The sequence below is a fragment of the Haliotis asinina genome, chromosome 2 (genome assembly GCF_037392515.1).
Source record: "Haliotis asinina isolate JCU_RB_2024 chromosome 2, JCU_Hal_asi_v2, whole genome shotgun sequence".
NCBI classification, from domain to species: Eukaryota; Metazoa; Mollusca; class Gastropoda; order Lepetellida; family Haliotidae; genus Haliotis; species Haliotis asinina.
The window spans coordinates 64,860,770-64,888,086 of NC_090281.1; the positions used below are offsets into that span (position 1 = coordinate 64,860,770).

General features: G+C 41.6%; 1 protein-coding gene across 1 annotated transcript in view; it reads left to right on the forward strand.

Annotated features, from left to right (window-relative positions):
• The window catches only part of LOC137274139 (uncharacterized), a 36,660-nt gene extending 9,813 nt beyond the window's left edge, over positions 1-26,847 (forward strand). Inside the window, exons 5-54 of the mRNA XM_067807154.1 lie at positions 618-788; positions 1,159-1,299; positions 1,850-1,963; positions 2,363-2,614; positions 2,951-3,077; positions 3,856-4,060; positions 4,134-4,280; positions 5,631-5,979; positions 6,221-6,527; positions 6,747-6,873; positions 7,416-7,652; positions 7,781-7,990; positions 8,280-8,554; positions 9,129-9,288; positions 9,495-9,716; positions 9,842-9,986; positions 10,076-10,359; positions 10,931-11,128; positions 11,226-11,364; positions 11,767-11,801; positions 12,268-12,394; positions 12,749-12,981; positions 13,067-13,240; positions 13,342-13,513; positions 13,621-13,866; positions 13,976-14,196; positions 14,574-14,679; positions 14,859-14,975; positions 15,488-15,620; positions 16,270-16,444; positions 16,709-16,985; positions 17,066-17,255; positions 17,392-17,606; positions 17,691-17,920; positions 18,242-18,395; positions 18,511-18,689; positions 18,834-18,974; positions 19,058-19,223; positions 19,466-19,607; positions 19,729-19,850; positions 20,011-20,147; positions 20,225-20,372; positions 20,478-20,672; positions 20,782-20,985; positions 21,077-21,835; positions 22,179-22,394; positions 22,559-22,654; positions 24,344-24,669; positions 25,271-25,472; positions 26,009-26,847. Of these exons, the coding sequence (XP_067663255.1) occupies positions 618-788; positions 1,159-1,299; positions 1,850-1,963; positions 2,363-2,614; positions 2,951-3,077; positions 3,856-4,060; positions 4,134-4,280; positions 5,631-5,979; positions 6,221-6,527; positions 6,747-6,873; positions 7,416-7,652; positions 7,781-7,990; positions 8,280-8,554; positions 9,129-9,288; positions 9,495-9,716; positions 9,842-9,986; positions 10,076-10,359; positions 10,931-11,128; positions 11,226-11,364; positions 11,767-11,801; positions 12,268-12,394; positions 12,749-12,981; positions 13,067-13,240; positions 13,342-13,513; positions 13,621-13,866; positions 13,976-14,196; positions 14,574-14,679; positions 14,859-14,975; positions 15,488-15,620; positions 16,270-16,444; positions 16,709-16,985; positions 17,066-17,255; positions 17,392-17,606; positions 17,691-17,920; positions 18,242-18,395; positions 18,511-18,689; positions 18,834-18,974; positions 19,058-19,223; positions 19,466-19,607; positions 19,729-19,850; positions 20,011-20,147; positions 20,225-20,372; positions 20,478-20,672; positions 20,782-20,985; positions 21,077-21,835; positions 22,179-22,394; positions 22,559-22,654; positions 24,344-24,669; positions 25,271-25,472; positions 26,009-26,286 (9,926 nt within the window). The 3' untranslated portion in view covers positions 26,287-26,847. The remainder of the gene's footprint in view (positions 1-617; positions 789-1,158; positions 1,300-1,849; positions 1,964-2,362; positions 2,615-2,950; positions 3,078-3,855; positions 4,061-4,133; positions 4,281-5,630; positions 5,980-6,220; positions 6,528-6,746; positions 6,874-7,415; positions 7,653-7,780; positions 7,991-8,279; positions 8,555-9,128; positions 9,289-9,494; positions 9,717-9,841; positions 9,987-10,075; positions 10,360-10,930; positions 11,129-11,225; positions 11,365-11,766; positions 11,802-12,267; positions 12,395-12,748; positions 12,982-13,066; positions 13,241-13,341; positions 13,514-13,620; positions 13,867-13,975; positions 14,197-14,573; positions 14,680-14,858; positions 14,976-15,487; positions 15,621-16,269; positions 16,445-16,708; positions 16,986-17,065; positions 17,256-17,391; positions 17,607-17,690; positions 17,921-18,241; positions 18,396-18,510; positions 18,690-18,833; positions 18,975-19,057; positions 19,224-19,465; positions 19,608-19,728; positions 19,851-20,010; positions 20,148-20,224; positions 20,373-20,477; positions 20,673-20,781; positions 20,986-21,076; positions 21,836-22,178; positions 22,395-22,558; positions 22,655-24,343; positions 24,670-25,270; positions 25,473-26,008) is intronic.
• The last annotated feature ends 470 nt before the right edge of the window (positions 26,848-27,317 follow it).

A 27,317-nucleotide genomic window follows, 5' to 3' on the forward strand; every position in this document is an offset into this window, starting at 1 on the left:
GAACAGGACAATGCACGTCAGCATAATGTCATCTCGTACAAGACTACCCCAACACCACGAACATCAATATACTGCCCTGGCCAGTACGACCTCCAGATGTGAATTCGATAGAGCATCTCTGGGGTTATCTTGATAGACAGTTGAGACGACGTTAACCTCCACCACCAAATAAACAGCAGCTCGGGCAAGTCCCCTTGCATCTGTGGCACAGAATTCCTGCTGCCGTTTTCTGGCGATTAACGTCATGCCCGAGGAGACATGTATCTATTCAAGGGGTCGTCAAACGCGCTCCTGAAGACTTGGACAGTTCCATAATTTAACTTGAAACACATCTTGTGAATGATCAGTGATTGGGTAACAATTCATTTTGGTCCCGCGTCTCTTGATTCCGTGACCAGTTTAGTTTTGCTCTGTAGTTTATATTATCAATAAATTTCCAGGCTGTCGATCGTCATTCACAGACGTTTGTGTTGATGCTCACTAAGGCAATGTGCTTTGTTCTAATCCCAGTTGGGCACATTTTACCACACAAGATACCTCAGAGAATTCTTATGATTTGACCTTAACATGTTCAGCCACGCATAACGTAATAATGTAACACAATTTACTCGTTGCAGCTATTTGTGACAGTGAAATTAACCCCATTGCTTGCAACATCGACTACAGGACATCTCACATCATCTACAGTAACGGCAGGACACAGTACAAGAGTGGGGGCAGCTGTACTTCCCCTGGGATCTGTGCCAACTGTAATGAAGGTTTTTACCCTAGCAGAGAACGATGCAGAAGTACGTGCACATAGGTTCAGTCGATTCATTCATATGGAAGAAACTTATGTTCACCTTGCGTACATGCATTTAACTGCTACGTTGAGTTGAACTCACTTACTCGTAGAATTTCGTGTGATCGCTGACGTTTCTGGCACATCTTTGCCACATGGCTCAAGACAATGTCACATCTTACCAGGACAATGTGAACCACTGTCCGTATGTAACCTAGGTATACCGGGAATGCAATTAAAAACATCGTTCATACAAATTCACAAAACCAGTATATGTATATATACTCTCTTGCGATTCTTATAAATTACCTGTATATATGTGTTGCCAGCTATAAGTGTAAACTGTTCAAGATATGAAGATGTATTACCTTTGCCAGTGTGCAGCGCCATCAGTAACTGTGACCTGGAGACATGCACCAGCAGCAGCAACCAGGTGTGTAGTCGCTGTGAGGGGGTCGTGATGGAACAGGCTGGATACAGGGCTTATGTGGCGTCTTCTGATAGAACATCATGCAAACGTGAGTTGAAGATCGATGAATAACGAATCAACATTAGGTCAACAAGTTACACAAATGCATGTTTGCAAGTTCCTGCTGATATCATCACTACTCGTCGGTGTTTGCAATACTTTACTTTGTCAGACTGGCAATCAGGATCTGCTGCAAAGACTGGTGTTGACATTTCTCCGCGCAAACCACTGAAATAGCAAGAAGTGAAACTGATTCCAGAACGTTAATAAAGCAATAAAGCAAATAAACATGGAAAAAGATTCCAGTTTTGATAAAAAAAGACATATAATGGCCTACAAATATTTGAAATTACCGACCTGATACAATGACAGCCGACGCTGGGCCTCAATGACTACGATTATTTCGAACAATGCTGTCAAATAACACAAAATAATTTCCAGTCAACGAAAGTCAGGAAGTGGACGTCGCTTTTGCGCATATTACATCGTCTGACAACAATTCATGCACAAGTTAAAATATGCTTCTCCGTTACCTCTTACCAAACTTAGATACTTAACCGAGCATGCTGTAAAGCCAGAACTCCATGTTTTGTCAACAGAGGCGTGTTCGTGGCGGAGTGACAGCACCCGGTGTTATCCCGGGACCTGCAGGAACGAGTACGCCAGCAACTGTGTCTGCTTCAGCGGCTTCACGGGAAAACATTGTCAGACAAGTAAGTAGACGCGTCCTGGGATTACACATAGCAAACAAACAACACCTCCTTTTCGTTTCCAAAGTGTGAATGACATGTGTCAGTGGAGCAAACCATGCGCACGTAGTTTCATTCATTTTCGGTGATTCATTCATTCTATATTTTTAGCGCTATGTTAATTCAGACAGACAGACAGACATTCAGGATTAATTGAATCTGTTTCTATGCGTAATTAACACGGCTCTTTTACTGACGATGATTTCTTATATTAAGTAGTTTTATAATTGTACTCATATACCACTTAGCGAAATGGACACCTACAAATATACACTAAACGTTGAAATATTAACGAAATTATAAATCTTTTCAATGTTGCTTATCGTATTTGTTCCCACATTTGTACAATGAAATATGTTACAGTAACAATAAAGCCCACGATAAATTTCAACCTCCTAAGCATGACAGCCAGCAACGGCGACACAACAGAGGCACCTCCAGACATCAACAGCGGTCCATCACAGTCCACAAGCTGGTCAAACATCAACTCTCCATCCAGAATGTACTACAAGTTTAAAGCTGAATACAAAATGGTACCTCCATCCACACATGCCTTCATTGAAGACTTCCGTGTGGGAATTGTCACTGGTTCTGCTACATTCAGACTCAAGAGAGGTATGTTGAATATTAGAGGGCACAACATTTGGTTGCATACGTCTAAAGTTGGAGCGGATTTTCTAACGAGTTATATGGTAAAGGTTATCTAGCTTGACAACGGTATATATTATTCGGTGGTGAATTTTCCAATAAAATCCCCTTTCCATATCCATAACAAAACTCCGCTGACAGTTCAGTTCCGATTATATCACGAACACGTGTTTTTGAATCACTGTGGTGGTGAGAAGTTGGAGAGAATCCTGCTTCATCTAACTGATGATCTCGTGCTTCTTGTTTCATCAACCCACTGAACATCATGATTCACAACTCACCTGACTGTGTTCTCCTACCAAGGTGCAGGTGTTGTCGCCACTAAGGTCTATAACTGTGGAGGTGCCAGTCGAAGCAGCCCTGACACAGACCTGTACACCTGTGAAGGAAACTCATCAGGACTACCCCTACCCTTCCAACACAGAGATATGTGAGCAACAATTTTGTAAATGACGGGATGCAGTTTAAACTATGTTGGGTATTATTGCTTCTCACCTCACCCTGATATTTACGTACACCTATATCATCATACTGTTTTTGTCTTTTCCATAACAATCATAGCGTATTTTTAGAGTGTAAATATTGCTTGTAAACTACATTTAGGAGATAAACATCATGTGTTGGCCATTTTCCGGGTGTTATTGAGTATTTGAAGCACGGGAATGCATTTGGAACCGACGGCGTCAGCCGGAGGTTTCAAATGAAATATTCCCGTGCTTCAAATACTCAATAACACCCGGAAAATGGCCAACACATGATGTTTATCGACATTGTAAACACAAAAGTAAACCAAAGGGTTTTTGTGTCTGCACTCGTTTACATCGAATACGGATACAGCAGTGAAGTGTCATCAGCTGGCCGTTTCAGCTGGTTCCCATGGTAGCATCTGGAGCTGCTCATTTGTGACGTCATTCTAACTTTACGTCACAATATGATTTGAATGACGTCACCACTGTTGATGACACAACAAAACAATTGTTTACGTGTCAATACGCGGTGAATAGTCTTTCAGTTTCCGGGAATCTAATACCATTTAATCATGTTTTTCAACCAATCAGATTACAGAACACAGTAACTTTTGTTTGGTTTACAATCTGATATACATAGCTACGACATAGGCACGGTTTATTTCAAATATTTGTTTCATCTTTGAGCTTGGAATCTGAATTCCTAGGATTCCATAAATCTTTTGTCATAATTATTTTCAGAATTGAACTGAGTTTTTCATCGAGTAATGGTGGGTATGTGAAGGTCAGGAACAAGGAGAGCAACACACTAACGACCCAATACTACAACGGTGCTACACGGACCCACACCTTTACTGTGTCCATGGACCTGGTGGATCCCTATCACTGTACTGGCACTGCTGCCTGTGTTGGCAGCATGCTGACTGTTCCCGATGTTATCAAGACTGTAAGTATATGACCACATGTTTCACACCTGATAGTAATGGTTACAGGAAGAATGATTCCATGCCTTGTTTCAGTCCACAGTGAACCTTCGCTGGAGTGGCTGGTCAGATGATGATGCAGGACTCGACCACTTTGTGAGGGACGTGTATGAACTCCACGCTGTTGGGGATGAACTTAGAGATAAATATCGTGTTAACAGTACAACACTTACCAGCTCAGCGGTGAGTAATAGTAGTTCCAATATTTATATAAATTCAAATCATGGTTGATCATTTCCATTCTCGCGAATATAATAAGCACCACGTGAATGCATGTGCACGTCTGTACTTTTATGCCTGCGTGTGTATGCGCGTTACCTTCACAAATAAGCATTTACAATTAGCACAACGTCTTGAGACAGTTATCACACATTTGCACTGACATGAAAATAACACCTACAAAGGCATTAAGTCCCTTGAAATCCGAGCAGTCGCGGTGTGTGGTCACGTGCTTAGCGGTTGGTTGAGAGAGCAGTTATGGGATCTAAATTTCAAGGTTCATTTCTCTTCAATCCACCAAATCGTTCTTACGTGTGTGAACGTTTTAGATCCGATCAAGGTCACTTTTGCCAGATGTACTTTCCGAGCAGGATGTTCTCTGTCCAGCCAAATAAGGGTTATTTGTATTCCTACTCAGTTTATTTTCTACACATTGCTTACTTGTTTGTGTATATAAAGCGATAAAATAAACCCGGCCAAATAATCCGAGCGGTTTCAATGGAATAAAACATCAGTTGTGTATGTACACCTCTCTGTGTCCGCACATCATGTATTTATCTGGCCATATGACCGCAGTTGGCATTAGATCTTGCAATAGTTCCACTCCAAATGTCAACAAGCACCCGGAGAGCACGCTGTTTCGAAATCTGACTGACATTGCCTCCGACAACAAGTGACGGTTTCAAGGAACCCCAATGATCTTGCTGCAAGTGGTGATGCCTAATCTGCGACCGACCTTGTTTCAGGCCACCTCATTTTTTGCAGTATGCCTTCTTCATCAGACGTATTTCCCATTGAAGCACATTGTTCCATTTCACAAGAGTTATTGCCTTTTCATCTGGCCGTTGTCCGTCCTGTCGCATGTCCTTTTCAATAAATATCACAATAAACAATCATAAGCCAATCGAATACAACAAGATCTCCTTCCTATTCGCACAACGTCGACGTCGGCCGGTGTATGATTACGCGGTCAAACGAATCCGCATTAGTGTAAAGGTACAATGAAAGTTTGTTAAAATGATAGTGTTATTACTATTGATGCTAGTTTTGGCAGGATCGCTGCAATATGGCCTTGAACAGAATGACATTAAAACATTTACCTAGATTAAAACACATCACTGTATACGATGCCCATTTAGAAAGAGAAGTGGGGAAATTTTGAATTACGAAATTACAAGAATTGAATGTCGGTTTATGTATTTGCACTGAAAAATGAACGATGTCATAACTTTGTTCAAACTCGTGTGAACGAACGGCATTACGAGCAAACACACAAACTAACATTCAATTCTTAAATAATTGTAAATGTTTCAGACGTCCAACAGCTACATACTGCCTGATGTGGGAGTGTACTCTGTTGTACTGTCTGCGTATGACAAGGCAGGCAATCGTAGAAGCGCTAGAAGAATTCTGATATGTGACGGTACTTCAGCTGTAACAACACGAGCAAATACATCTCTCAGAGTGACAACAGCATCATCAGCAACATCAGAGTGGCAAACTACGTCATCAGTTGTGACAGTAGACTGGACCAACAGATACATGAACACAGTCCATCACAAAAACAAGTGGCTCCTGGGCGTGGCTTCTCTTGGTGACATCGGCTCGGACTATGATGACAACGAGGATGGCAGAGGTGTGGATGCCATCAACAATGTTCAAGGTTGGCACGATTTAGCAGCTTGTGCACAGAGAATAGACATATGTTCTGGAATCAAACAACACATGCTTCATTTACCACACGATATGGCAACAATTTATAATTGTTCCATACACTCTTATGCAACAAAGTCACTGATAATGACCGTACGGAAGCATTCATAATCGTTGTTAACTTTTAACGCTGAAATCCTAAGCATATTTCCCTTACCTGATAAATGAGTATGGCCATGTACATTCAACAGGTATAGCAAGATTCTTGTCGTCATACAAAGTCGGCCACCATGGAGGGTCGTCCATCACCAGTCCACCGTCTCATAACCTGTTTATCAGTCAAGGTTTACATCAGTCACAGACCATAACCCCCTCACTAGTGGACGGGGACACTGTACGATTCTGGGTGCGAGCCTATGACATCAGAAGTGAATTCCTTGAAGAACATGTGACCGTACACATCGACGCTTCACCTCCTGTCATAGAGGACCTGTGGCTGACGAGGGGAGACAGACTCAACATCAGTGTACATAGTGCAGAGGAATTTTCCGAAATGACGCAAGTCTTTTGTTTTATTATGGTGTTCATTAATGAATAATTATGAATAAACAGTATTATTGTTAGTTCAGTTTTAGATTCCCTCAACATACATTTGGTACATGTATCGGGAACATGGTCTGCATTTTGCATCCCGTCCAACTTAAGCTAAATCACGGTGAAATATCTGAGAGAAAGGTCTGATGTGATGGATTTTCAAACCTCGTTATACAACTTCAGAATCGAGTGGATTGCATACGATGAACACAGCGGCTTGGAGACGGTGTCATGGCGTATTGTAGATAAATACCAGGGTTTAGACATCGTGCATGGAGTTCAGCACATCACGGCTCAAGGGGAAACCAGTGTAAGTATTTTCGAGTATACGCCTGGTATATCATAGTTGTTCTGGAACATGCGCTGTTATGGAACATGCGCTGCACTCCATTGCTTCTCTTGTTGAGGACACTTACACGTAACTTACATATTTGACAATGAACTTGTTTTGAAAAGTTAGGGTTAGGGTTATCATGTGTTCCGGTTAAGAATTTACCGTGACAAAAAGTTATGAAATAACCTGTGACGAGCAAAACAGAACAAAAACAACAACTTAGGCAATGGGTCACTATATATATATATACATTTCCCGGACGTTCGAGCAGATACGACCATCACCACTCATGTTGATTAATCTCCCGGAAGTAAAGAAATAGGAGGTCACGAGCAGATAATTTCCGGAAAGCCTACTGCCAAACTCCTAAAAATGCTGACCATCTATTATACGAAATGCGACCCATCATAATTATTATTCAAAACACTAAACGTTCTGGCCCAATAATAATTATTACTTAATTGACAGCAGAATATACAGAAATTACACATTTGTTACACTTGTATGTCAAAAAACAGAGTATTGCTGACTGCAAGAGCGCCAACACTGATGCCCCAAGGGGAGCTAACTGTTACTGTACGCCAGCTAAAGGCTGCTACCATCGTCACTTCCAAGTAAAGCCTATCGTAGTAGACAGTAGTCGCCAACATGGAGGAATATTCAGCAACAAAAACAAGGGATCACACGAGTCGGACTACTATCTAGAGGTCACGGTGACAAACCACGCCAAACTTAAATCAAAGATGGAGTTTAAAGTAAGTGGGCATGGTCGAATAATTAATGGATCTCTCCTCTGTGCATTGTATAACAGTATAGATGATTTCGATGTGATGAATATACATATGATCTGTTTCATAACATGTTGTTCCACGATCCTGTCCAGGTGACAGTTGATGCAAGCCCGCCTCATCCTGGAGTTGTTCACGATGGTCAGTTGGGAAACCCAGAAGTGGACTACCAGCAGCATCTCCAACTCTTCAGCCACTGGGATGGATTCTTTGATAGAGAGAGCGGAGTCAAATTTTACCAATATAACTTTGGACCTCACTGTCTCTCAGCTAATGAATTTGGAGTAAACAGATCTTCATTTGAGGTGAATAGAAAACGTCAGTGCTAAAGAACACACAGTTATTATCTATCTTTGTATTATAAACAGTTTGTGGTAAAGTGGAGACTGGCTGTGTTAACCAGGTGACTGGATCACTGAAAATCAGTGAGGACACCATATTCACCCGAAAAGCCCAGCAAGAGTATGTGCGTGTGTGTATGTGTGCGTGTTTGCACAAGAGTTGAGCCTTGACATTGAAATACTGTTGTTGTTTTTTCTGTCTCTCGTCAAAATCTTTCACACATATTTCGGTTCATTACCTTCTCACATGCAGGTCATGGAAACCTATTCCACATCTGCTTCCTGGACAGCACCATCTGTCGGCAAGTATCACGTGACAGTGGTGGCATTCAACCGAGCACTTGAAGCCTCTGAGGCTGTGTGTTCTGACGGAGTGACTATAGACACAACCCCACCCAGTGTCAGTGAGGTTGCAGTGAGAGACTCCAGAGTGATAGAAGGGCTGGTCAAGTCATCAGAGAATGTTGTGTGGTACATCGATGTGCACAGAAGACGTACCCTGGTGGTCAGTCCAGATGAAACCTGCAGGTACAAAACATTTATTTGAAAAACATATGCGGTTCGTTTCATTGTTTTTACTAATTTCGTCTTAGGTGGCTCTCCCATATGATTCCGTATGTCCAGTATTGTTGAATGTTCTTCCAGTGTCAACTTATTTACATTTCTCATTTTCACAAAATGTCATGATAGATGAAATCCGGTTGGAGGTTTAAAAGGATAACTGTAAGCTTGCCTGCAGAATCACTAGGAAACATATTGCTGATGCACCCAGGAAAACAAATGTATATGCATCTGAACTTAAGGCTACCATTATTATTAAAGAATCTTACTTTTCCACGAGATGAACGCAATTTATGTTTTGTTGACGATGTGAAAGTCATCCTTATGAGTTTGTCTCATGAACATCAAATTCGACACCACCAATCACAAATCAAAGAGTCATCTGACTACAGCTGGTAAATCGTAACATACATATCGTTAAACAGTGTCCTCATTAGAAGAAATCAACAGGTCACGAGCAACATTTAAACCGTTTCCAATACTCCAGGATATAGATACATATCTCCGTTTGGCATTATACACTTATATCGTGTGTGTCTAGTTCACAGGCCACATCAGTAGATGACAAGAGACTGTCCCTGTTTCCAATACATCGTTACAACAACGGAAGTGAGATACAACTCAACAACCCTGAGTGTAAATCTTTACTAGCATTGCCCGTCAGCTTCATCAAGTCACTGTATGTCTACAGGGAACATCACGTGAGTTCCTTATGTGTATGTTATAGCACTGGTCAAACTTAACTTTTCTCCCCTGCTTCTCATGTCAACATTTGATTATTGTGTACAGTAACAATTTCGTTATCCATATCACTGTTCAGAATTTGATTGTGTGTCGCCTAGTTACAAATTGCGTCACTGTAAAGTGTTTTTTTGTTGTCTTTTTCTGTATTTTGCTTTCCCCCCAGCTATTTGTAAACTGGACTGGCAGTGACTCTCAGAGTGGTATCTATGACTACGAACTTGGGCTGATGTCAGATCCTTCTGGTGAAGCAGCTCCAGATATTCTGCCCTACACATCCACTCATCATCATCCTCAGTATCAGGGCTACCATCCTCATCTTAGTGAAGGGCAACAGTTCTACATCGCCATCAAAGCCATCAACAAAGCTGGGATCTCAACTGTCAGAGTAAGGGAAAAGATGAGAATTCGTTTTGTTGTATGTTCATGAAGAATTATTTCCGTGGACTGATGACCCGTTCTGGAAGCACATATGTTTAAATGAAATGACCAGATATAACTTTTTTATTAAAGGTGGTTGGACCTGTAACCGTGTATACACGATATCCTGCATTTACTGGATCGATGACCGTGACGTTGAAACACGACTACTTAATTGCACGTTGGCAAGAGACAGCCTTCACTGAGACAGGGCATCTAAAATACGAAGCCGCAGTAGGTATGTGTTGTTGTTGTTATCAATCTAATATCTTCATCTTATTTTAGATGCCTATGAATCTGCAATTGCACTTGCATACTGTTCGTCAGGAACTAAGGTCGGCAAGTCGACGATGATCCCCTTCACGACGCTGCAGTCAGGAGACGGTTGTGCACTGACGTCTCCACCCACGTGTACAGCTTTCGCCCTCACAGACCTCCACTGGGACCTCCATCACAGCCACACCTACTTTGTGTCAGTCAGAGTCACCAACATAGTAGGACTATCTACAGTGGCAGTATCTGAACCCTACGTCCATGATGTCATGCCGCCGTTACGTGGTGTAGTAGAAGACGTTATTCCACCTGGAGAAGAAACCTTGTTCACAATATCCGTATGTGTGTCTGCGATGTTATTAATCATGTTTTCGGTGAACGAATTTCAATGAGTGTTTGACTATCAGATCAGGAAGCAAACAGGTTCACACAGTTTTGTGGTAGTGATTTTTATAATCTGTATGTTTAGATGATATGCATGAGTCTGTCATGTAAATGACAATAAACACTCTTCAGCTTTCTTTGTATCGATAGTGAGCATTTCTGTCATCAGGTATTAAGTAAGAAATTATAGTCTTCAAAACGAGATAGATAATAGAGATTTTAAGTATTTTGAGATCATTATCCTGGTTCTTGCATCCCATAAGTACATTTTCAACTAGACATTGTAAATATATTCAAATACGGTCTGCTTTGCTTCAATTATTTACAACACAAATGTTTTCATTCCACTATTTTAAAGTTGCATTATTTATAAAACAAATGTTTGTAGATCAATTATTACCTAATGAGCTCAAAGCTTATTGCGGAGAAGGCCCAACATTATTTATGTTTCTTTTACATACAACATTGCTCATGTAGTATGTGCTACAACCGTAAAAGACACAGATATTATGTGTATACTTTCAGGATACTGATGACGCAGACTATCAAATATCAACACGAACTTTAGCAGCTAGATGGTATGGCTTTGACAATGGAATAACTGGCACTACGTACGGAGTTGGAATTGGGTCTCAGCCATTTACAACAGATATTCGGGAGCATGTCGATGTTGGAAATGCAACCTTACATTCCTTCAAGGGTTTGAGCCTGCAGTGGGAAAAGGTTGGCAAACTGACGTTTACACCTGCAAATTGCGATTTGTTCCATTGTTTACAGGATTGTATATGTACAGTGATGTGTTGATTCTGGATAATTTCAGAAGTATTTTGTGACCGTCGTGGCTTCTACTGACGGTGGCGGAGACGTGATGATGTCCTCTGATGGTGTGACAGTCATCAGGCCTAATGTTGACATCACAGATGTCATTATCAGAGATGGCCTAGGATGCACTGATTCTGGTATTGGTTGTCGTTGTCATAAATGATGAAAAGCTGTGTCAAAAGTTTGCATATACTTCATGTTCATAATAATTCTGAACATTTTTTTCACATTTAGTAACTCAGCTGGTTTAACCTCAGCACTATGATAAGGACCAGTTTAAATTTGTCTGATATAATGAAACATTAACCTGTAATTCTGCAATTCTGACAGTTTCGATAGGAAATGCTGAGAGTACATGATGTGTAATCACTTTACACTTAGAAATATTAATTTCAAAAGTGTAACTGTTTATCTTAATACATATAAAAATGATTTAAACCGAAGTATTCCTATTAGTCTAACTGAACCAATGTGAACTAAAATCCACGAGACTGTCAAACTATGCTCTTGATTGCTTTTTCGACGAAATCTGATTTTAGTGAATGGTGCTTCCCGAAGTGCCGTGAACCAGACGGTGAGTGATACATTATGTAACTCGGGTTATTGTGCATGTGATTGAAGTATAGCCGGGCACATATTAGCCGTTTGCCTTATATTTTGTGCATGTGGTTTGCATTTACAACGACATTTACAACGCCGTTACAGTTAGATATTGTCGAGTTTATTCAGGGCGAATAATTCTAATCAATAAGGCATTCAGCACAGAAGAGGCTACGTGTCAAAAGTAACTAGAACTAGAAACTCAGCGCGCCGACGAACAGCCTCCATAATGAATAGGTTATAAAGTGTATCTTTACGATTTTACGAACCTTGTGTCAGTCTTTCCATATAATCCTCTATCGGTTTGCAGATACAATCGTGTGTTCCTATACTGATATAATGTCCTTATCTATGTAAGGTATTGTTTGTGTGATGCAAAGTCGTTACGCTTGTAGTCTTATGTGTGAGATGACAAATTCTATGCATGAATGTTTAAACAGAGATGTTCAGGAGATAACACATACCAAGTGTCTACTTCATCATATGCGGCTCACTGGAAGACAAACAACTGGCTGCTCAGTTATCCCGATGTACTATGGAGTTTGCAAAAGAAAGTTAATGGAAGTGGTAAATAGAGACCTCTCGATAACTACAAGATTAGGATAGTCACGATTGTCCTCACTCTAAATAGTATAGTATAGTATAGTATAGTATCATCGGCTTAACTTCTGGAAATGTATCATAATTAGGTAAAATATATCAATTAACGTGATGGGCATGATTGATCCATAATATACTTCATTGGTGTCATTGGTGTGATGTCACCATTGGACACGTCATAAGAGATGCATTGTAAGATCAACACCATAAAACATTCAGTGTAAACTATGTATCTCATATACAAAAGTGCAACAGGGTTGTCGTTTCTATGAATGCGCAATATAGATTACTGAAACTACCATTCACCTTGTATTCCAACAGTTGACCTTTGGGACACTGAGCGAACGTTTGAGCCTCTTGGCACATCGGATATGGTGGTGGCTAGTGGCTTAACTCTTGAACCAGGGACAACCTACAGAGCTGCTGTAAAGTTCTGTGTGGTAAATGTATGTTCTAAACCCATCCACAGTGACGGTGTGACTGTCATACCACATCCTCCAACAGCAGGCATTATATCGCTGACGTATCATGAATCTGACAGTGGACAAGCACAGGTAAGTTACATATCTCTTCCATTGCGTTCCGTTCGTAACCTCCGAAATTGCTGTGTTATTATGGTATTTATGTATGGCGTTTTAGATCCAGGTGAAGATGTCTCGGTTCCACGATCCTGATATAAAGCAACTACAAGAAGCTTATGACGTCATAGACCGATACGAGTGGGGTCTTACAGATGACACTCACGACGACAAAATGTTGATAGACTGGCAGACGGTGGATGCTGATGCTATAGAAAGTGTGGCTGATGACAAGGTAAATATGTTCATTGACTATTTATGCATCATTTATGCCTTCGATCATACGTTTCGATCACTAAGCCAAATGATGTTTGCGTTGGCTTCTTCTATTGTCAGATACGTTTCACGGTCAACCTACCAAAACGGCTTCACTTTACCAAGTGCAGAAGACTATCAGTGAGGGGCTACAATCACGTTGGTTTGCATACAACTGTGTCAGCAGATGTCAGAGAATGTGCAGCATATAATCCTCTGAACATCGTGCCTGCAGTTGTCCTAGATGTTATCGGTAAGTGTAAAGTTACAATAATGTTAGGAAAAAGTACTTTGTAAGTGTAGAGAAGAGAATGTTCGGTCAATGAAACCTCGCATGGGTACAATCATGATTGATTACAGGAGAAAACAAGGAAAACGTTGATCAAGGAATAACCTTAGATCAGAACATCCACTGGCATGATGTTGACTACACTCCGTACAAGAACATCCTGTCTGCTGTGTGGCCTACTCTGCATCACAGGAACTACACGTGGGCAGTGGTGGCAGGTGACCGGGTGGACCCCTCATCTCATTACAAGAGAGAGAGTCTGATGACCGTCCCTGACCCCTGTAGCATGCCGGACGTCATCAGGTGTGGACACACGGGTGAGTGTGTGTTTTAACAATATTTCACAAACACGTGGTGTTGATGTTTACAAAAGGCGTCTCATTAACATGCCGTTATCATTTCTGTTGTTTTTGTTTCATTTTGAAGCCAAGGAGTTCATCAACGTGGAGTTCACAGAGCTGTCCTACTTACAACACGGCAGGAGATTTTATGTGTGCATCCATGCAGATGACAAAAACACTCGTTTTGAGAAGTGGAGATCATATTTGACTGAAGTGAACGCCTGCAGTGACGGCATCACAGTCGATCTAACTCCACCTACATCGGGGACAGTGAACGTCGAGAACCTTGTAGACGGGACATTTCAGGTATATTGAACCCTTTTTAAACAATTCTCTTTGCTTTCGACCGCTCGTAATGTCACTGGAGTTTGCTGAAACTACACAAGAATCATCTTGTATTTGGGCAAATATGATTCAACACGGTCATACATTGTTGTCACAGTTGCGTGAGGTTGGTTTAAGCAATACTCCAGTAATATCACGGCAGGGACTACCATAAATTAGCCTCACACATTGGACTAACCCCCAACATGTATTTCGATTTAATATGATCGTCAAGAAATGCTGTATTACTCTAATTAGTTTCTGGGAATCCTTGAATGTAGGGGTCATGGTTTCGATATGATTGACCACTCGGTAAAGAAAGCTACACACGATTCAAGCGGTGCATTTATCATGTGCAGGTTAGCGGAACAGAAGTTGTAATTAGCTGGACAGGCTTCACCGATGTGGAAGAGGAAGGATTCTCTGCTCATGCTGCTGGGATTACCTATTATGAAGTTGCATTGGGTAATGCACTAAGCATTTCGTTAAACACAGTTTCCGCTTTTCATATCTGCAATACTCAGCATGCTCATCTGCCATGAAAATATCCATTTTCAAATTACTTGACAATTACAATTACTACTGTCAAGGGTAAATTTATCACACTCCTGACAAAATGTCATATAAATGTTTTCTGTCTTCAGGTACTTCCCCTGGTGGACAAGATGTTGTCATTTACACCCATGTTGGATATGCAAACACATATATTCTACACAGCCTTAATCTGCATACTGGGAGTACATACTATGTCTCAGTGAGAGGTATGCTAAAAAAAATATTATTTTTTTATCTCGACTCGGGAGTTTAGGGAAAGACCCCGCTATAGGTGACTGACTTGATTGCCACTTTCATTCAAATCTAACAAAGGTGACATCAACGCATTATTCATAGTCTTGGTCATCGGATGAAACGGTCTCAGGTATACATTCAACATTTGCTTGTCTTTATTATTCTTAACAAATGTAACCCGTGAAGGTCCCGGGGTAGAATAGGCCTTCAGCAACCCATGCTTGCCATAAAAGGTGACTATGCTTGTCGTAAGAGGCGACTAACGGGATCGGGTGGTCAGACTAGCTGACTTGGTTGACACATGTCATCAGTTCCCCATTGCGCAGATCGATGCTCATGTTGTTGATCACTGGATTGTCTGGTCCACACTCGATTATTTACAGACCGTCGCCATATAGCTGGAATATTGCTAAGTGCGACGTAAAACTAAACTCACTCACTCACTCTTAACAAATGTCTTACCACTTAATTACATTTCTTGCAGCCACAGACTTTGTGAAGAAGACAACAGTTGCTGTATCAGCTGGTTTCCTTGTCGACGCCACACCCCCAGTTCTAACAGGGCAACACATTGAAGTAGAGGATCGATACATTACATCACGTCTTATACATGTCTGGTAATATTGACAAAGTAATATACGAGCTCGTACAAATGTTTTCAACGAAGGTATTGGAAGAAGAAAAGAACAGGTTGACACTAATATGTTGGGTTTTCGAACATAATTAGCATCACTTACAAAATATATTTCATTACTATTTCCACGCCCTTGTTGAGTTAATACAAAGTCAACATTTGTTCGAGATAGATATATTTTCATTTCTAAACCCAAATTGTATCTAGAACTAAACAGTATTGTATAATTGCAATCTTCTACAACTCTGCATTTGTGAATAACGTACTTCCTGTCTTATTGAAGCTGAAGTTCCTCTCGGATTAACTTTTAACATGCATAATAATGTATACCTTGCCAAACTAGTTCGACCGTTTAAAACTCTTTTAAATCTCTTTTTCAATAGATTATATAATTATTCTCATGCTCTGAATTCTATTTTTTTACATGGGTAACATTCAGAAATGTACAATACAAAATGTATACTTTCTTTATCTCATCACACATTGTCAAAAGGATTAAGCTTTCATAATTTACTTCAGTGGTGGGCAAAGCATGCACTGATTTCAGTTTCATGTCCTGTACGAGGCAAATATTGATGGAATAATAAGAAACACTGGAAAATGAACAGCGTTAACGTTAATATATCCCACAGCTGGAAGAATGTTTTCTCAGACGAGGAAAGTGGCACGAAGTCATACAGTGTTGCTATGGGCACCAGACATGCGTATGCGGATGTGGTAGAGTACGTGATGACCGTTGAGGAATGTCTGGACATTGACACATTCAACAAAACAGAGGATGGTCACTCGTATTATATAACGGTGAAGGTAACTGTAACTGTTTCTATCCTTTTTAAAACAACCTGAACATCGAAGTCATATACACTAATAATTATGATTCAAACGATCCCTAATTATTCAGTGTACATCTTGTTTGTAGAAGTAGCTGGATCGTCTCGATTGTCAGACTTGAAAAATGCAGTCTTTTTGCTTTAAGGATACAAGTAAAAACAAAAATCTTGTTCATACTACATTAGGAATGGTCAAGTCCTGAACTACGTCAGGCTATATTCAATGAATTCCTTCTTCCAGGCCATCAACGGTGCAGGCCTGTACACACTGTCCACATCAAGACCTCTGGTTGTGGACACCACACCTCCATCTAGTGGCCACGTCTATGACGGAGTACAGTCAGATGTTACACATGACGACAAAGACAAGGACTATATCACCAGTGTCTCAGAGATGGCAGCCTACTGGGAAGGCTTCGGCGATCCCCATTCAAGTGTCGCAATGTATAAGGTCAAAGTCGGAACCTGCAAAGGTTGTGATGACAAGATGAATGAAGCCAAGACAGGACTACATCAATGTGAGGGCTGTTCATTTCTTTTTCGACTGTGTTTTATAAATAATGTCAAGAAAATATATATCGACATGATTCAATTTCAGACATTAGCCTCCAGCACATCCTGCTCTCCCCTGGAGTGAAGTACTTCACCACAGTGACAGCTTGTAACACAGCAGGCCTCTGCAGCAGCTCCTCCACCTCAGACGGTGTGATCCTGGACAGCTCCCCTCCAGTTCCTGGAACAGTGCAGGATGGCACAGGCGACGTAGACATACAGTTCCAGGCGACGAGGTGATACAAAGTATTTGGTATTGCAATGCCGTATGTCGTAGAAATGATTACGTAGAACCAATTCTGTCTTGACGGTCATATCATTAAATTACATTGGAACTATGCAGTGTTCACAGTGAGCTGGTCTGCTTCATAGGACATTCATCGGTTGCAAATGGAGAGGCTTTAGCGACCCTGAATCAGGACTAGATCACTACGAATGGCGTATCGGAACAAACCCAGGGGCTGACGATATTCTCAAAGCCAGGACTGCAGCCGTGGGTGAGGTCATCTTCCACACCCTGAAACGTGACCAACAATTGCCTGTAGGTCGGACATTGTACAGCACTATCCGGGCATTCAACAAAGCAGGTATGTTGCAGACAGCTGACGTCAACAGTCGGCTTGTAGGTGTAGCAGGTAGACAGAAACGTGACACAATGCATCCTGTTTCAGGGCAGTATTCAGAGGCCACGTCTAATGGCCTACTGGTGGATGACAGCGTTCCCATTGTGGTTACCCCTCCGACAGTGAGAAGTTTGATGTCCCTTGTTCCCAACACAACAATCAGCCGGACAGTTCTTAGTCTACACTGGGAGTTCCAAGATGCTGAGTCCTCCATAGAACGCCAATACCTCTCAATATCATCTCACCAGCTTGCAGAGATAGACAGGTCTAATCTTGAGGTAAGGGATTGTCCACAGAATATTTTGGCATTCAGTAATAAGTGCTCTCCAGCAACACATATTTATTGTGAAGGTATTAATCGTGATTGGGTGGTCAGACTCACTGACATGGTTGGTGCATGTCACAGTATACCAACTGCGAAGACTGATGCTTGTGATGTAAATAGCTACATTGTCTGGTCAAGAATCGATTATTTACTGACTGCCTTCACAAAGAATAATAAGGCCTTGCAATGTCAAGCTAAAGAGGGACCACGAAATATTGTTAATAGACAGAAATATTGAACGTTTGTTTATTCATCCTTATCTGTTTTATCCCAGGTTCCTGGTTTCCTTCGAGAATACACTTTTGTGAACCTTGACTTGCATGATGGAAGTAAATACAAGGTGAAGGTTACCGCGTGCAATATGGCGGGTCTCTGTGTATCGGCAAATACAAACAACATTTTGGTTGACAGCTCAAAACCAAATACAGGTATGATTTTGTTTTGGTCAAACGTGTCAGATCAAGGATTGGTAATCTTACTCTACCGAGACAACTCATCACGACGACGACGACGATGTTGATGATGATGATATTATATCTGCAGGTACGTTCGCCATAGAAACTGACCATGCAGCGAAACTCTCACGGCATCAGGCTGGCTGGATGACATGGAACAGGACCAATCTGAACCTGGCGTGGCTTGGCTTCTCTGACCTACATTCTGGGATGGATCATTACCTTGTAACAGTAGGATCTCACGAATTCGGAACAGATTACAATACGGTTAGAAATTTCTTTGAGACGAAAGTCGCACTACCCACATATAGAAATAGGAGCTATTTATATATGCAATGTAACATAGTGTAAATGTACAGGGAGGAAAGAACTGATGCACCTTGTCCATACAGAAATATATGTTTATTGCAGGGTACACCACCGGAGAAGGTATTTCACAGTGACTCGGGTGGAAAGAAGGGTGATGAAGGTGTCCTGCAACGTTTCACAGTGCGCACTCGTACCCTACCATCTACAGGATCTGTATTTGTAGCTATCTGGGGTGTGAATGGGGTAGGTACTTTGACACTGTCCTAAGTCTTTGTGAAGTGAAGAAGCCCGATAACCAAATCAATGGTATCCAATGCTACTTCTAGGTTGGCCTACAGAGTGATGCCTACCACACTGAACTGGTCCTTGAGGGAGACTCTACTCTCTGGCTGGTGAGGAGGTGTCACGCCTACAACTGTGAGGGACATTGCGTCTGTGCTGTGCAGGGCGGAACCTGTTCTTCCAGTAAAGCATGCCCACAAGACAAAACAGGTTTGTGAAGAAAAGGGAAACCAAAACAGAACAAGGTTTAGCCCTTAATACCACATTCTGTGATTTTAGTAGGTATATATCTCAAACCTTTTTCTTGCACTTATGGCTGTGTGTCCAGTACATACACTTACTACAGGTTAGCAGTCAGAGAGCAGGATGAATGGTGATTTTATCCATTCATAGCTGCTGGAAACCTACATTTCCGTTTTCTAATGAAACCCTCAACTCCATTTCACGCCAAGATGGAGCAGAGAAAAACATCACAATCAAAGACGTGGTGGACCTCATGTCCCTGGATGATTCTAATGATGTCGACGTAAGTCTGTTCAACACCGTCATGGCTGCCACCTGGGCTGACTCGTCCAAGGGATCACCTGTGACGCGGTAAGTCACTCCACATACCCGGTGCATACTTTGTAACATACTATACATGAGTTAGCAGATACACCTTGGGATATCAGTTTTTGTTCTTTGTTATCTGTAATACCTTTGGCTTTTGATACAGATATGAATACAGTATTGGAGAGAGTGATGGGCCATTTCCAGTGGGAGTGTTTGACGCCACGAACGGCAGGGATTGGTTTGATGCGGGTCTACAAACATCTGCTTTTGTGTCATTACCTGTAGGTAAGAATGAATCATATCCGCGTAGAACACTTCACACAATACAAACGTGCTCATATCGAAGCTTTAATCAAATGGTATTGATTCAGTCACTATTCGATATAACGCTTTAACAATCTCAGTGTACTTAAAAATCTGTCATATGTGTTTTGATGATTTACAGGCACGTCTCTGACATCTGGAATTACATATTCCCTCTTTGTGAGAGCATGGTATAACAAAACCTACACCATTTTCAAATCGAATGGCGTCCTTATCCAAACAACACCACCCACTGTAACAGGCAAGACGGGAAGAGCTGTAAGTATCTGCTATTCTATTGTTTACAGACGTGTCATTGGTTTCAGTGTTTTAAAAGGTGAATGTGTTTACCACAGGTAAAAGAGCTTGCACACCCAAGTAACACCAAAGCTATAGACTTCCAAACACAGAACGAGACCCTGTTTGTCCAGTGGAGCGGAAAGTTCCTTCAAGGTCAGAGAGGCATCCTCAGATACAGGGTCTTTATCAGCACAGTGCAAGGAGGTACTTTGAATACTGAATTTCGTCTTATTGCAATTCACTAATTCATTAGACAATCGTGTAATCCCATTCTTGAAAGGAAATAGTTTGAAACAATATGTGATGCAGGTCACAGTATCCACGCTTCGGGCAATCTGAACTCCACCAACTATACAGTGACGGGTCTGAGTTTACGCCCAAACACAATCTACTACTGCAGTGTCATGGCTTACAACGAGGCTGGTCTGGTGAGCTGGGCCTACTCTGATGGAGTACAGGTGGATGTCATGCCTCCAGTGGCAGGCACAGTGAAAGACGGAGTTGGTTCGTAGTACTGTAATTGCTCTTCTTCTTTCTTAATATGATATTAACATAGGTATTAAATATACAGTACATTTTAAGCATGTTTACCTTCTATTGAAAATTGATGCAGATATCCATGACATGGACTACCAGAGTTCAACATCCGAAGTATCTGCTTCCTGGTACGGCTTCTCTGACACAGACTCCACAATCGTCAAGTATTTCTGGTGTGTGGGGACAAGCAAGGACACAACAAATTGCAGTGTGATGGACTGGTTGGATACAGGACTACACACATCTTCTCGGAAGTCGCTGTTGTCTCCAATCGTAAATGGTCGGTGAATATAGAAATCTATATTATGTTAATGTCACTTAGGTTAGATATAAGATGATACGTACATATGCTCGCATTATCTTATGTTCAGGTACAAGAATATGGAACAAGGTGTATGCTGTGGATGCTGCTGGATACACCTCTGATGTTGTTGTATCTGATGGAGTCGTCGTTGATGCATCTCCACCTGAACGTCAGGATCTAGCTTATCTTGGAGACAATCTGGTGAAAAACCCATCTTTTGAGGTAGACGATATTTCAGGAAGTACGACACCCTGCAACCTTGTCATACCAACATCATGGGAATCGAACACCGCGTCTTGTATTACGGTACAGGCGCCGAACTCACCTTTAGCTAAAGATGGACATGTGTTTGTATCCGTCAGTGGAAGCATCCAACAAACAATCTACGGCCTTGAGACTGGGAGGCAGTACAAGCTGACGCTGCATGCTGGATACCCAGAAACTGTTTCCAACACCCACAGATCAGTTGATGCAATAGTTACTATTGGAAGTGAAGTCTTCAGCTTTACTCTTGACCCTAATCTCTGTAGAGGCACATGCAGTGTCGGAGATCACTCGGTCGTCCTCTGGAACAAACACACTTACAGGTTCACAGCCGCAGATACCAGTGTAGTGCTGAAGATAGCGTCATCATCAAGGATGATGAAGTTTGTATTGGACCATGTAATTGTCCAGAGTGTGCACTATGTTGCTGGTCCGGATAGTGTGGACAAAGAGGAGCATCTGGTGATCCACTCAGTGTTCCTGTCTCACTGGTCATCTCTACATGCTTCCTGGCACTTCGAGGACCAACAATCTCCAATTACACAGTACAAGTGGGCGATTGGTACGTAGATTAATTAATATATGCAACACTATAGTGAGATTGAGTTAATGCCAAATACCCCTTATTACTTTTCCAAACACAATTATATTAACATGAATATTGCTTACGTGTTTCAAGGATTATCACTAGGGGAGGAAAGTATAATCTCTGACATGGGACCAGACCTGACGTTAAAAAATAGATTTCCGGCTTTGATTCAACACTTCTGTACACAGAGCTTTCTAACATTCAGGAGCTCATCAACACATTATTCGATCAGTGTTTTGTTCACGTAATAATGATAGATATTAGTCTGTGTACAAGTTACTCCTCATATCATACTCAGAGGGTCCTTGTGTTGCAGGCACAACTCCAGGTGGTACATATGTCCAGAGCTACACAGACCTAGGCCGAGATACACAGGGGACATTGTCTAATGTACAGCTGCTCCATGGCGCCTCTATTTACATTACTGTCATGGCTACGAATGCCGCTGGGTTGTCTGCTGTGACACACTCTGACGCCATCACAGTAGATATGACTGCACCACAGTTCGACCTCATCGGTGATGGTCTGGATGGTAAACTTGACATTTATAGCTTAGTTGAATCAAACCTAATGTGTAAGTCTACATATCTTGACGGAGTATTTTACATTCAATAATTGAAACAAAGCTCCGCGTGGCATATTGATCTAGTTCTTTCATGGACACACATTGTTATGGGTGTTTCCTGTTTGGTTCAGGACGAGATAAAGACCATCAGACATCAGGTGTTGTGGCTGTCTACTGGCAAGTTAGAGATGACGAATCAGGTGTAGAGCACTGCGACTGGGCTATTGGTACGTGTTATACTTCACTGCCAACAATTTTAAAATTTTCTGTTTTTCAACACGAAGAGGCGGGAGTAATATAGGCAACAACATTTGCACTTCGTGGACATTTGAGCATCAGTGTGAGCATATGTATCCGACACTAATACAGGCAATATTAAACACAATCAACATTACTGTACAACACGAAAATGTATCACGGATTTTCGGACATGTGCAAACCATAATGATAGAAGATACAGGGGACATATGTGTAATGAACGGAAAATGAGTTTAAAACAACCGTACAGTATACTTAATTACAATGGATGAAGCGTGCCTTCACTACAATAGAAAATGTACAGAGTTTGAGATTTATATAGAATATAGATGGAAACAGTTTCACGTGTGGTGCGTTTGGCTTCACAGTAGTTAAATATAGTTCTTGTGTATTTAACTTATCCTGCATTCGCATGCAAATATCTCACGACAATGTTGGGGTAAATGTCAACTTTTAACTGACGACTAAAACACTATACATTTAAAAAACCTCCGACAGATAAAACATGTGAAAACGTTTCACAAAGGGTACATGCACACACACAAAGATATCACCAGATTACAAGTAAAAGAAAAGCTGACACTAAAAGTCTTTGACCCGGGTGGGCGGGAGGTCGGTGTCCGCCAGCTGATGTGAGACTAACACTGTAGACTCAAGTGGGGTCTCGCCAGGCTGCTGCACGTGCAGGGACGCTAGTGTGTTTCCGCCCACTTCCGAATGCAGCCGAGGTAAACACAAAATATTACTTCCATTATTTTCCTTCTTAACTCATCCTGTACTCGTATGCAAATATCACACGACAATGACATTTTTTTTATGTTGGTGGTAAATGTCAACTTTCAATTGACGACTATAAAACTATACATGTAAAACACCTCCAAACCCCCAACATTGTAACGTTAGCGTCTCATAGTTGCTGCCACAACCAGGGCACGCGCAAACTTAAAATGTGTTTCTGGTTTTAAAATGACGCAGCGTTCATACTCGTTAGACTCCCAGTCTCCACGAAGCTTAATGAGAACAGTATACATGCCGATGGCTGAGGCGAAGGAGCAGCAGCCCCATGTCCACTGTACTGCGGGGGAGGGTAGCCACACTGACGTAACACATCACGCAGTGACGTCACAAACGCCGATTGAGTCAAGGTTTGGACTGGACCGTCCTCCCAGAAAGAGAAGAGATGTTGGTCTCGTGGGATACCAGTCTGGAATTCCTGTAGAGCAGTTACAGACTGTCCCTTTCAGTCTTATGATACCTTTCTTGACGTTAGCTAGACTCCTTTCTTGACGTCGCTGTCCGCCAGCTGATGTGAGACTAACACTGCAGACTCAAGTGGCGTCTCGCCTGGCTGCTGCACGTGTAGGGACGCTCGGGTGTTTCCGCCCAGCTCCGAATGTAACCGAGTTAAACACGAAATAATAGTTCCATTATTTTCCTCCTCATATACAGTAATAGTAACTAATAAGGGAACACATGAAAGCATAAGTGTTTCACTGTTTATTTCCAGGATTTCACCCAATACATACCTAGTGACGAAACTTGTAGGAGAATGAAGGAACATGTGTACTTTCTTACGGTCTTAACCGTTTCCATGAGTATATATACGAACATCGTAACCATTTCTTGAACGTGTGTCATATCTCTTGTTCAATGACAAGGGAGAACCCCAGGCGGCAGTGACATGAAGCAGTTTGAGAGGGTCATCCCAGGCCGATCTACAGCCCAACATGACGTCACCTCTAAGCTCGACTCGTCGTCTGTGACAGTCTTCTCTACAGTCCGCTGCTTCAACAAAGCGGGGCTGGCGTCGGCCATGACGTCGGATGGAGTTGAAGTGGTCCAGACAACGAACCAGACATCGGTTCTTGGCTTTAGTGTCCTGGCAGAAAGTCAGTCGGTGTACAGTGAGAGGGATGTGTGTCACCAGAGTCATGAGAGAGTCCGACTCCGATGGGACAAAACCAGCCGACATTTTAAAACAGTGGTAACGAAATATTGTCTAAAGATCAGGAACCATCAACTATTGCAAATGAATACATTTGTAGCTGATTACTATCATAATCTTAAGAGTAGTTGCTAAAGTACAACAACTCAGAGTAGTAGCTATAGTAAGACAGCAGTAAATATAGAAGAACTAGTTGCAATCGTAAAATCACTTCAAGACGTAGCTATAGCAAAACAGCACATAGAGAGGTTTGCCATAGTAAAACAATACTTCGAGTTGAAGCTAGAGTAAAACTACTTACTTAATAATACTTACCTACTTAATAATACAGAAAGCAGTTACTATAGTAAAACCATACTTCCAGTAGTTGCTATTATAGACAGTATGCAGAGTAGTAACTCTAATAAAACATACTTCCAGTAGTAACTATAGTAAAAAAGTGCTTGTGGTAGTTGCTACAGTAAAACAGTATTTAGCGAAGTAGCTATGTTAAAAACTAATTCCAGTGGTTGCTGTAGTAATACAATATTTAGAGTAGAAGCTGTAGCAAAGCCATACTTCCAGTAGTAACTATAGTAAAACCATACTTCCAGTAGAAGCTATAGTAAAACAGTACTTGCAGTAGTTGCTGGTGTTTCAGATTTTGTTTGAGGGAGATACGCTGACTCAGCAGAATGTCTTCCCCGTACAACTGGAGTACACCTTTGCCACATTGGTGGGTGTAACACTGAAGGATGGATCGACATATCATGCCCTCAGTTTTCCTATTGACAGGATGGAATTACACGGAAAGACAACAATGTTGAATATAACGGTGCATGGTATTCCTCCATCGGTAACAGGTATGGGTTTTTTTCTGTAAAACAGCTTAGTCGTGCCAAACAAATGCACGTCTATACTAGATATCTTACGTTATATTCCCCCCAAACGGCAATAAAACAAGTCACACAGTCTAAAGGTACATATATGGGTAGTTTTCGTAAAAGTAATTCAGCAAAGTTCCAGTAGCACATATGCTGGTTGGTTGTTCATGGACCCATGAAGGCCCCGGGGTGGAATAGGCCTTCAGCAACCTATGCATGCCATAAAAGGCGACTGACTATGCTTGTCGTAAGAGGCAACTAACGGGATCGGGTGGTCAGGCTCCCTGACTTGGTTGATACATGTCATCGGGTCCCAGTTGTGCAGATCGGTGCTCATGTTGTTGATCACTAGATTGTCTGGTCCAGACTCGATTATTTACAGACCGCCGCCATATAGCTGGAATAATGCTGAGAGCGGCGTAAAACTAAACTTACTCACTCACTAGTTGTTCATGCCCTTTGTGGACATGTTGATTGTGAATGAGAATATTCCTGAGTTTAACATTTTCCCACAGCTTCCGGCAGTTTGTCTGTGGTCAAAGCTGGCGACCGACTGACCCTCGCCTGGCGGAATATGTTTGCGTCACCCTGGGACGATCTGACGTATGAAGTTCACGCTGGAACAGTTTTCGGAGGCGCCAATATTGTAGACAAGCTCTTAACAGAGAATGATGAGATCACTCTGACTTTAAATTCACAATATCGGGGATTTGATGAGATTTATGTCACTGTGGCGGCAATTGATACATGTGGTCTGTCGACCTGGTCCACACAAACAATAAGTTTGAACTGAAAGACGTTCATTCATGTTTCTTAAAGAATGATAAAATGAGCAACCAAACTCTATCCAAGGGTGCACCGGTGGTTTTGTTTTCTTCAATAAATGATATAATATATAGCTGTTCAATATGAGTAGTATTATTGAATAACACAAACTAATGCACAGACAACATGTCCCTCAAGAGAAAGGCATTCGCCTGTTCACGGATGCAGAATGAGCGGCATACTGACCTGGAAAGGGGAAAATGAAGCGTGGATATTATACACGTACATAGTTCTTCTATATTTACTTAGTGTGCATTTTGTGTTGTTCTGTAATCTTGGTATTTACACGTTTTGTGCACCCTATACACATATACATGTGCTTGTGCATGCCAGCGATTGTATCGATTAGCATAGATAAATATGCTGTAGAGGAAATATCCAGGTAACTTTCTGACGTCTAAATTAATTGAACCAAGGCCCTAGAGGATTACTAGGATATTTTCCCTCTTCACACAATCCTGCTTTCACACTCTTTGATGTGTCACTTGTGCAAATTACTTTGAAAATAAACGGGAACTTTGTGTAGCCATATTTGTGTTGTGTGAGTAGTTTTATGGCGATGTACTCGACATATGTTCTCTGTCTTTTCAAGTATGATGACTTCCATCGCAAGCGGATGAATATCGTGCATGGTATACACTGCTTCTTCAATGATTATTTGATCAACCACCCACAGTAAATAGGGTCCGCGAGGGAACGAGTTTCAACTTTCAACAGTAAATGCCGCGGTGTGTCAGGATAATTTTGAAGGACAGTAATCCGAGACAAGTTAGGTTCCAGACGTAAAACATCTAGAAACACAATCTGAGAGAAAACAAAAAAAAAGCTGCACCTCGTCACAGGGAATAACTGCATCATAGATTATCCTACTTATCAGTCCTTGCCCCACATGATTATAGACCAAAGCTCAAACAGTAAAGAATTGGTCAGACTAGTTTTAGATTTGTCGTCACAACTTTACATAAAGTAACACAAAACACCGACTACACCTTGTTACAA